Source organism: Apteryx mantelli, unplaced genomic scaffold (assembly GCF_036417845.1).
Source record: "Apteryx mantelli isolate bAptMan1 unplaced genomic scaffold, bAptMan1.hap1 HAP1_SCAFFOLD_154, whole genome shotgun sequence".
NCBI classification, from domain to species: Eukaryota; Metazoa; Chordata; class Aves; order Apterygiformes; family Apterygidae; genus Apteryx; species Apteryx mantelli.
Genome location: NW_027118507.1, coordinates 68147 through 79462, shown reverse-complemented (window position 1 = coordinate 79462; position 11316 = coordinate 68147). Strand labels below are relative to the sequence as shown.

The following is an 11316-nucleotide window of genomic DNA, read 5'->3' as shown; positions in this document are numbered from 1 at the left end:
CAAAAAGGGGCGGCGGGGGGGGGCGGCGCTCAGCTGCGGGCCGGGCCCTTGGGGCGCCCGCGGGCGGCCGGCGGCACCGGTGGCGGCGGGGGGCTGCCAGCCTCGTTCTCCGAGCTGCTGCCGCTCACGTCCGTGATCTCCAGCTCCGAGTCCGAGGCGGGCTCCGCCGGGGGGCCGCCGAGCGCCATGCCAGGCTCCGGTGGCGCCCCCTGCCCAGGTCCCGGCCCCGGTCCCGGTCCGGGTCCCGGTCCCGGTGGCGGCGCGGGACGCGGGGCAGCGGCGCGCTCGGGCCCCGCGGGCGGCGGCGGCGGCAGCGCAGCAGCAGCAGCGGGTGGCGGTGGCGGCGGCAGCTGCGCCAGCCCCGGGTAGAAGTGTGGCGAGTAGAGGGCGGCAGGCAGCTTGGAGCCGCCGAGGGGCAGCGCCCCTGGCACGTAGGGGCCCCAGCCCCACGGGTACTCGGGGAAAGGAGCCGCGCGGCCGTAGGGCCCCAGCAGCGCCGGTGCCTTGGAGTAGCCGGAGACACCTGCGGCGAGAGGGGCGGCCGTGAGGGTCCCGGCAGCCCTCGGTCCCCGCAGCCGTGGGGGTCCCGGCGGCCCCCGGCGCCCGCCTCACCTGAGCCCAGGAAGGGCAGCGCTGCGTCCAGCCGCAGCTTCTCAGCCTCGGGCTGGCGCTCGTAGAGCGGCGAGCGGCTCGGCGGCTCGGCCAGGCGCGGGCTGGAGAAGAGCGACTGCAGGGTCTGCGGAGAGCAGCAGTGAGCAGCGGCGATGCCTCCAGGCGGCTTTGTCTGCCAGGAGCCCACTGGGATCCCCCCCGGGACCCCCTGGGCCTCCCTGGGATCCTCCCAGGAGCCCCCAGGCCTCTGCAGGATTCTCCTGGGACCCCTCCAGGACCCCATTGGGACCCCCCAGGACACTCCAACACCTCCTGGGCCTCCACGGGATCCCCTGGGATTCCTCCAGGACCCCCCCTGGCTTCCCTGGGCCTCTGCAGGATCCCCTGGGACCTACCCAGGACCCCCCAGGATACCCCCAGCCCTCCACGAGACCCTCCTGGGCCCCCTCCGGCTGCCCCAGTCCTCCTTGGGACCCCCCCGACCCTCCCTGGGACCCCCCCGGGCCTCCCTGGCATCTCTCCAGGACCCTCCAGGATCCCCCTGGCCCTTTCCCAGGACACCCCTGGCCCTTTCCCATGGGACCCCCCTGGGACCCTTCCATGGGATGCCCCCAGTTCTTCCCCGGGATCCCTCCAGGCCGCCACAGTCCTTCCCCACGGGACCCTCCAGGCCCCCCCCCGGCCCTTCCTCTCCCCGGGACCCCCCCCGCCAACCCCTCTGCAGGCCCCCCCAGTACCTCGGGGGTGAGGGGGGCGCAGTCGGGTCCGGGGCCGCCGCCGCCGAAGGGGCCCTGTGCCAGCAGGAAGGGCGAGCTGCCGCCCACCTCGAGCAGCGGGTAGTTGACCAGCACCACCTTACTGAAGTTGAACTTGTAGGTGAAGCGCTTGCCCTTGGTCTTGTGCAGGATCCGCTTGTTGTAGTAGTACCTGGGGGGGGCAGGAGGCGGTGGGAGGGGGCACCAGGACGTCTGGGCCCCCACTGCGGCCCTCACCTCCCCCCGCCGTGCTCACCTGAGCGCCCGGCTCAGCTTGTCATAGTTCATGTGGGGTTTGCACTTGCGGATGCCCCAGAGCCGGGCCACCTCGTCGGGGTCCTTGATGACGAACTCGCCGTAGTCGCCCTGCCAGGCGATGACGTTCTGGTACTCCTCCTTCTGCAGCAGCTCCAGGATGAAGTGCCACAGCTGGATCTGCCGCGAGCCCGGGCTCGACTCCGGCTTGTACGCCCAGTCCGGGAAGGCGAAGCCTGCGGGGAGGCAACCGGCCCACGCGCCCTTGGCGAGGGGCCCTGGGGGCCCTGGGCGTGGGCATCGGGGCCTGGGTGTGAGCAGGAGGCTCTGGGCGTGGGAGCCACTTGTCCTGGGTGTAAGTAAGTGGGGTGTCCTGGGTGCAAGCAGCAGGCTCTGGGTGCAAGCGGGGTGTCCTGGGTGCAAGTGGGGGTCCTGGGTGAAAGAGGTGTGTCCTGGGTGGGAGCAGCAGGCTCTGGACACAGGGGGCCATGTGTCCTGGGTGCAAGTGGGGTGTCCTGGGTGCAAGCGGGGGGTCCTGTGTGTGAGCAGCAGGCTCTGGGCACGAGGGCCACATGGCTGTGCCCGCCCCAGCGCCCCCCGGGCGGGTGCTGGGCACGGGGGGGCCGCGGGTGCCGGGCACCCTTACCTGGGGTCCAGAGTGCTGGCACCGGGGAGGTGAGGAGCAGGTCAGACACGCAGTTACAGTCCATGTTGCGGCAGGGTCACACCTGCAGGCGAGACGGGAGTCGGGGGGGCTGCACAGGGGCACCCCGAAACCCTGGGGCATCCACAGGCTCGGCCCGGCATGGGGGGGAGGACGGGGGAGAGGGTCTGCGGCTGAGGTGGGCTGCAAGGGGGGGACTTCAGGGACGCAGGGAGAGGTGTGTAAGGGGTGCATTGGGGTGGAGGCGGGGGGGGGGCTGCATTGAGGGGTGCATTGAGGTGCAGACGGGGGGGGGGGTGGACCGAGGGGGCCGAGGGGGCAGTTTGGGGGGGGGGGGTCGCGAGGATGGGAAGGGTGAAGATGCCAGGCTGAGGGGGGCATGGACGGGAGTGCAGGCTTGGGGGGGGGGACTTGGGGGGGTCCATTTAGGGGGCTCAAGGGGGGCATTTAGGGACTGCAGGGACGGGGCAGCTGTGGGGATGGGAGATGTGGGATGGGGTGCAGAGGAGAGTTTGGGGTGCAGACACGGGGCACAGGGGCGGGTTTGGAGATGTGGGGTGCAGGGGAGGGTCTAGGGTGCGGTGTGGGGTGCAAGGAGGGTGCAAGGGGAGGTTTTGGGGTGCAGGGACGGGATAGCGGTGCGGTGCGGGGCCGGGGCCGCGCCGCAGCCCCCCCGCCGCAGCCGGCGGAAGCCCCCCCCCCGCCCGGCAGCGGCTCGTTTCCTTGTTAGTTTTGATTTCGGTTACGGCGCTTTCAACTCGGCGGCGCCTCCCGGAGCCACGAACTAACGAGCAGCGCTGGGAATTGCCGGGCCCGCGGCGGGCGGCGCGGGGGCTGCGCGGCCCTGCGCCCCCCCCCCCCGCGCAGCGCCGGCGCGCGGCCCTAGCGCCCCCCCGATGCACCCCCGATGCGCCTCTAATGCACCCCGAAAGTACGCCTAACGCACCCCGATGCATCCCTAATGCACCCCCTAATGCAACACTAGCGCACCCCGAATGCACCTAACACACCCTAATGCACCCCTGATGCACCGACCCCAAGCGTACCTCTAACGTACCCCAATGCACCCTGATACACCCCGATGCACCGCTAATGAACCTCTAACGCACCCCTGGCACACCCTAATGTGCCCCAACACACCCTGCAGCCCAGCACGCACCCCCACATCCCGATACACACCCCCCAATACACACCCCTAATGCACCCCGCACTCCAACACGCACCCTGACACGCGCTCCTCATGCACCACACATCCCTCACGTGCTACACACCCTGATGCACACTCGTAATACACCCTGCACACCCCGAAACACACCCAAATGCACCCTGTGCACCCCAACACACACCCTGTGCACCCCAAAACACACCCAAATGCACCCTGTGCACCCCAACACACACCCTGTGCACCTCAAAACACACCCAAATGCACCCTGCACACCCCAACACACACCCTGTGCACCCCAAAACACACCCAAATGCACCCTGTGCACCCTGACACACACCCCAATACACCCTGCACACTCTGAAACACACCCCTAATACACCCTGCGCACCCTGACATACACCTCGCAGTGCACTCCCCTGTGCGCTGTGCACTGCGCACCCCGACACGTGTCCCCAGGACATGCACACGTCCCCTGTACACATACATCCTGACACGCAGCCCTGTGCACGCGCAGCCTGCACATGAGCACCCCTTGCACACGTGTCCTTGTGCAAGGCACGCTCACGCTCGCAGGCACCTCCCTTGCGCCCCCCCCCGTCCTGCTGCACATCCTCGCACACGCAGCCACATCCCTGCACGTACAGAGGTGTCCTCATACACCCACAAGCGCATCCTTACACACACACACGCACGTCCCTCACTCACACCCTCCCGTACAGACACATTACACACACCGCGCGCATCCCTTATATGCACAAACCACTCGCACACCCCTCATGCACACACTGTCCGTACACACACAACTACACGTCCCCCAAACACGCATTAAACACAGACACGCTACGCACATCCCTTATAGACACACTCATCCCCGATGCGCACACATTTGTACACGGACAAGCTTTGCATGCCGCTTACACACCTGAACATCCCTCTGTGATCCCTATATATGAACACCCTGTGCACAGACACCCCCTATGTGTGCACAGACACACTTTACACCTCATACACACACACACACTTTACACACAGACGCTGTGTAAAGGCGATGCACGTCCCATCCCCTACACACGTACCGGACACACACGGTGCACGTACACCCTGCTTGTATACATGCACACCCCATGCACGCACCCCCCCCCCCCCCCGGTGCCCGCTCGGACACGCGTGCCACACACACCCCATATGCGCAGCCTGTGCAAGCAGACCCTGCACAGACCCTACACGGGGTCCCTACGCGCATGGACCCTAAGCAGATTCTACTTGGGGACCCTATACATACCCTATGCTGGGACCCTACGCAGACCCTATGCGCAGACCCTACATGGACCCTACGTGGGACCCTATGCAGGGACTACACAGACCCTATGCAGACCCTATGCACGAACTCTATGCACGGACACTACACGCAGCCCTTGCGCACGCGCATGGGCCACACCTGCATCGCGGAAGGGGTGCAGCGGCTTTGTGGGCTCGATTTGCCCCCACCTCTCCCCTCACCCCGGCCCCCCACTGTTCTGTGCAGCCCCCACCCCAGCCCCCAGCGCCCCGGCTCCCAAGGCCCCCCATTCCCCGGCCCCCCAGGCCCTAATGCCCCCCCTCCCACCTGGCCCACCCATGCCCTAATGCCCCTGGCCCCCCAGGCCCTAACAGCCCCCATGCCCCCAGTCCCCCATGCCCCAGTGCCTCCATCCCCAGCCCCCCCATGCCCTAATACCCCCGGCCCCCCATTCCCCGGCCCCCCATGCCCTTAATGCCCCCGGTCCCCCATGCCCCAGCACCCCCTCCCCGCCCGGCCCCCCCATGCCTTAATACCCCCAGCCCCCCATTCCCCAGCCCCCCATGTCCTAATGCCCTCAGCCCCCCCATGCCCCCCGCTCCTCCAGCCCCCCCCACCCCCGTGCTCCCAGCCCCCCCATGCTCGCCCCCCCCAGTGCCCCCCCCCCCCCCCGCCGCCTGCATTATTCATGGCCCCAATTACCGCCCGGCCGCGGCCCGGCTCGGCTCATTGTTTCATGACCCGCGGCGATGGGAGCGCGGCCCGGCCCCCCCGGCCCGGCCCCCCCGGCCCGGCCCGGCCCGGCCCGGCCCGGATCGATGCGGGGATCAATGGGCCGCTTTGATCCGCCGGCGCCGGCGGGATAACGAGGGGCCGCCCCCGGCCGGCGGCAGGGATGGAGGGATGGGGGAAGGAGGGATGGAGAGAGGGATGGATGGGGAGAGCGGTGGGATAGAGAGGGACCGAGAGGAGAAGGGATAGAGCGGGATGGGGAAGAAGGGATAGAGAGAGGGATGGGGAGAGCGACGGGATAGCGGAAGGGACGGGGGAAGAAGGGATAGAGAGAGGGACGGAGAGGAGACGGCACGGAGTGAGAAAAGGGGAAAGTGGCAGGATGGGGAGAAGGAGTGGAGAGAGGGACGGCGAGAAGAAATGGAGAGAGCGAAGGGGAAAGAAGAGAAGGGCAGGGAAGGATGGAGAGAAAGAGGGATGGAGAGAAGGGTAGAAGGAGGGATGGGGAGAAGGAAGGTTGGAAAGCGAGAAGAGGAGGAGAAGGTGAGAGACGGGGGACGGGTGGAGAGAAGGAAAGGGGAGAAGGAGGAACGGGTGGAGGGAAAGAGGGAGAGACGGATGGCGAGAAGGACGGGTGGACAGACTGAAGGAGTGCGTGGGGAAGGAGGGATGGATGGATGGGACAGGCGTTAACGATGGAGGGATGGAGGAGAGGGGAAAGGCAGTGGGGACGGAGGGATGGGGGCGCCTGCCCCGGGACGGCGCCGCAGCTCGGTCCGCGCCACCCCGCGGTGTCCCGGGACCGCGAGTGGGGCCCCCGCGCCGGGCACGAGTGTGCAGCGCCGTGCAGACACGGACAAGGTCGGGCTGCGCAGTGCAGAGCCGGGCACAAGTGTGCTGCACTGTGCAAAGCCGGACAAGGTTGTGTCGCGCCGTGCAAGCCTGGGCACGCGTGTGCAGCGCCGTGCAAAGCCGGACAAGGTTGCGCCGCGCCGTGCAAGCGTGTGCAGCGCCGTGCAAAGCCGGACAAGGTTGCACCGCGCCGTGCAAGCGTGTGCAGCGCTGTGCAAAGCCGGACAAGGTCGGGCAGCGCCGTGCAAGCCCGGGCACGAGTGTGCAGCAGTCTGCAAGCGCGGAGCGGCGCAGACACGCGTGTGCCCGCCCGTGAACGGGGCGGGTAAATTTTGCCACTGAGCAAGAGCCAAGAGGGGGGAGAAGCAGCCGCCGCACCTATAGAAACCGTATAGATATCTACAGCCCACGAAGGGAGCCCCTGTGGCCGGTGAGAAGCCGGCACGGGAACAGCGGGCTGCGGAGGCTCGTGCCGAGAAACGCCCTGTACACGATGCCCTGAACACGCACTGTATCCATAAGAGAACCGTAACCGTATATACCGAATGGAAAGAATAGCCTTTATATCGTTCGTTATTATACACTCCATAAATATAGGTACTCGTATAGAAACAATATCTAAGTCCAGAGCAGAAGCCTGCCTATATATATTTTTATGTAGAGGATAAATAAAAATATTCGCACAAGCTACACATATTTCCACAGAAAGAACAGATTGTCCGTAGTACTTCCATAGTAGAAATGTGTCTGCATATATACTGAATAAACAGCATAAATATAGATATTGATATAGGAATAATATCCTATAGCTATTTGTAAAGAAATAATATCCTGTAGGCAGTATATCCATACAAGAAATGTGTCCATAAATATATATGCGATATAAATATACTGATATAGAAATAATATAGCCAGTATTTCTGTAACAGAAACACGTCTGTCTATAGTATTTATATAATTTAACTGTAGCTATTTGTATAGAAGTAATAACCTATAGCAAGTAAATCTATAACAGGAACTTGTCTATGAATACAATTTAACTACAGCTATTTGTATAGAAAGAATAAACTCTATACAGTGTATTTATATGACACGTTTCCATATATACAGCGTAAATACAGATATTGCTATAAACCCCAAACCCCATAGGGGTTTCTATAGGGGGAGATGCTGTATACCCACGCCTGTGCATGTCGCTTGTGCAGCGCGGTCGCCGCACCGCGCTGGAAACCGCAGCCCTGCCCGCCCGGGGACCTATAGACCCGATAGGGGCCGGGGAAGGGGTCGGCAGGAGCCGCCCGTGGGCACCGGGTCCATATAGGGGACAGGAGCCATCCGTGGGCACCGGGTCCGTATAGGGGACAGGAGCTGCCCGTGGGCACCAGGTCCCTGCGCAGCCCCGACGGCGCGTCCCATTCCCGGCCCGCTCCGCTCCGCGGGGCCGGGGCGGCCGAGACGAGACAAGCCGGTGGGGGGTACAGAACAGGGACAGGGACCGCGACCGCGACCAGCCCATCGCCGGCCCCTCCGAGCCCCCCGGCGGCGGCGGATCCGGGCCGGGGGCGGAAGGGGGGGGCGCGCGGCGCCGCCACATCAAAGCGCCGCCGCCGCCGGGCGCATCCGGTCCCGGCGCGCCGCGAACACGCGCGGCCGCCGGGTGTTTGCGCTCGGCGGCTCCCGGGAGAGGCGGGCGGCGCGGGGGGGGGCCGCGCAGCGCCGGGCGCCGGGGCCGGCGGTGACCGGGGGTCGCTGGGCTGGGGGGGGGGGCCGGGACCCCCGCCTCGGCCGCCCCCGCGGGGGCCGGTTGATTAGCGATTAACGGGCAATTAGAGCCCCCGCACCGCGGCAGGAGGGAGGGAGGAAGCAACAGGCGGAAAACCGTGGACACGCACACGCACGGGTCATGGGCTCCTTTGCACACGTGTGTGCCCGTGCTTGTGCACCTGCAGCTGGTGTGCCGGCTCCTGCACGTGTGCAAATGCTCCCGTGCATGCACAATCAGAGGGTCGCACACCTGCTCCCACACGTGTGTGCAAATGCTCACGTGCACACACAATCAGGGGGTCGCACACTGGCTCCCACATGTATGTGCAAGTGTTCACATGCATGCACAACTGGGGGGTTGCACACCAGCTCCTGCACATGTGCAAATGCTCCCATGTACACACGGCTGCGGTTTCGTGAGCTGGCTCATGTGCATGGGTGCCTGCTCGCACACCTGGGTGAGTGCAGTCCGTGTGCCAGCTCGCATGCGTGTGCGCCCTGCGCAGTGACGCTGGGCCCACGGTGCTGCTCTGCCCAGGCGGGATGTCACTGGGGAGCTCAGGGACAGATGTTGTCCCCTCATGAGTGACGTTGGTTGCTCGGGGCTGGTTCCCCACTGTCGGGGTCTCTCCAGTCCCCCCAAACTTTCCTTTTATTATTATTTTCCTTTCACTCCCTGGCAGAAGGGAACCGGGGCCCGTGACCTGGCAGTGGCTGTTAATACTCTAATTAATCAAAGTGACGGGCTGATGCCATCTCGGTGGGTCACGGGGCCTTAATTACACTGGACAGACAGACAGAGCTATTGCAACCTGCACAGGCATCCAGGGCAGCTGCCTGCATGCCGGCACCTGCGCGTGCAGCCGGGCACCCCCGTGCACACACACCCCGGCGCTGCGTGCACACACGTGTGCAAGCAGACGCACTCAACACGCTGCTGACAGAAGGGTCTGCCATGCACAGACGCGCAGCACGCCTTGCACGGACGCGGCCCGCTGTGCCACATGCCGTGCTCTCCCAGCGTGTGCATGCACTGCTGCAGCTTGCACGGCTCCTTCGCATGGGCGGCGCGGGATGTTGTGCTTTCTTTTCCCGGCGCATCTCCGCGTTTTGCTGAGCCTCGGCGGCTGGCGTGCCCTTCATGCCTATACTCAACACGCGTATTTGACAGACATACCCGCGCGCTGCTCACGGCGTGCGACACATTCGCATCGTGCTCATGGGCCGCACGTTAGCGAGACAGCGGAGACGCTGCTCCTCTTATGGGGCTCCTCGCTGCGGGTTGTGCGCAGGGGGTGGATTTCACGCTGCGATATCTGCAAGCAAATATCTGCAGAAAAGAAAGTGGCGTCTGGGCAAACACGAGTGCGTCTTGGCCGGGAGGATCCTGCCAACGCGTGGATAAACTTCCGCGCCTGCCGCCGAGGTGTGCAAACGCGGGTGCACAGGCGGCGGGCGCAACACTGGCCCCCATCGGCCGGGGAAGGTTCGGTCTCAGCACCCTGGGCCGTATCCGCCCGTACGGCCTGTAGCCATCATTAAATCATCGTTAGCTCGGTTATTCCCTGACAGCCCCGGGGGGGTTTCCCGACAGTGCCTCCAAAGTAGAGAGAAATGGAGAAATTCTCGGCTCCCGGCCGCTCCGAGAGGGGAGAACAGGCTCCATATTTCTTCATTTGAAGCCACTTTATTTCTGATGCCAGTTTTATTTAAGCATTTTACGTTTACACTTTGACACGTATCCATGTCCTGGAGAGAGAAGGGCGAGAGAGAGGGAGATGAAATGAAAAACCCAAGCAACGTGGGCGCGAGAGGCAGAGAGGCAGAAAAAGCCAGTGGCCCCCCAGTGCTGGGGGGGCCTGGAGAGCGGCAGGAACGTGTGCGCGGGGCGCGGGAAAGCTCCAGCAGGTGGGAGAATCATTGCACCAAGCAGGGGGGGAAAAACCATGGGAAAAGGTGGGGGGGTCTCATTTTGCATTTTGCCCAAAACATGGGGATTTATTGCAAAGGGGGGGGGAATTTGGAAAGGGTTTTGCACAAGCATTGCACCAGCAGAAACTGTGGTTTGCACGAGGCTGGGTGCTGCGGCTCCGGTGGTGTCAGTGTCCTGCCGGCCAGGCGCCCAGCTCCGCTCGCTTCCCGCGCACGGAGGCTCTGCGCGGCACCAATTAAGTGCCGCTGCCGGAGGCTGCGGCAAGCAGACCGTGGGCCCACGAGCGCCTCGTCCCCCGAGCCTCCGCGCCGGCGACCCACGAGAGGCTTTTCCGGAGCTGCCGCACGCCGGCCCCAGGGCCCGGCGCTGCCAAAGCACTGCAGCATCTGGATGCGACGGACTCGCGATTGGAAGGGCTGGGAGTCTCCCGGGTCCTTGCAATTATGGCGGGTTCAAACCCTCCTGAGGTCCTTGAAATTAGGGGATTGGGACCCTCCCAAGGTCCTTGCAATTAGGGGAGCTGGATCCTCCCAAGGTCCTTGCAATTGGGGGGGGGGGGGGTGTCAAACTCCTCTAAGGTCCTTGCAATTAGGGGATTGGGACCTTCCCGATGTCCTTGAAATTAGGGGGATTTGAAGCCTCCCAAGGTCCTTGCAATTTGTGGATTTGGGACCCTCCAAGGTCCTTGCAATTCAGGGGGGGGTCTGAAGCCTCCCGAGGTCCTTGCAATTAGAGGTTTGGCACCTCCCCGCACAGCTGGGTGCAGACTCGGGGCCCCCTGGTCTCATCTGCACGCAGCCCTGGCCGGAGCAACGGTGGTTCCCTGCGCGATGACGGGGCCAAACTCTTCCAGCTGCCCCCCCCACCGCTCAGACACCCCCCGGCTCTCCCCGTCCCACGGCTGCCCCTGCGGCGCGTCCAGCCAGCGGCGCCTGTCCGTGCCGGCCGCGTGGCCTGGGCCCCATCCCGCTCCGGCCTGTGGCCCGATCAATGGGGCTGTCCGGGGAGGTGCAGTGCGCAGGGTAAATATTAAAGCCGGGTGCTTCGCTAATTCAAAGCATCGATCAGGCGGGATGAGAGCAATAAATTATTGTGACAAGATGCAACTCTCACGCCGGCTCCCCGCGCCGATCGATGGGGCGCTGGGCTGCCGCTCGCAGCCAGGCCTGGCACTGGGCCCCCGGCTCTCCCTGGCCCCGCGTACCCGTCCCGCGGCCACCCAGGAAGGTCCTGGAGCACAAAGTCCCGCGGGGGGGGCTGTGCAATACTTTGGGGCATCCCCCCCCCCCCACCCCAGCAGTCCTG

General features: G+C 64.7%; 1 protein-coding gene across 1 annotated transcript; it reads right to left on the bottom strand.

The window, feature by feature from the left end:
- Positions 1-29: 29 nt before the first annotated feature.
- Positions 30-2332, bottom strand: ERFL (ETS repressor factor like). Its single transcript, XM_067316855.1, has 5 exons — positions 2269-2332; positions 1624-1858; positions 1350-1539; positions 613-736; positions 30-523 (listed from the first exon to the last, which is right to left on the bottom strand). Exons 1-5 carry the CDS (start codon positions 2330-2332, stop codon positions 30-32), a joined length of 1107 nt encoding a protein of 368 aa, XP_067172956.1.
- Positions 2333-11316: the final 8984 nt, after the last annotated feature.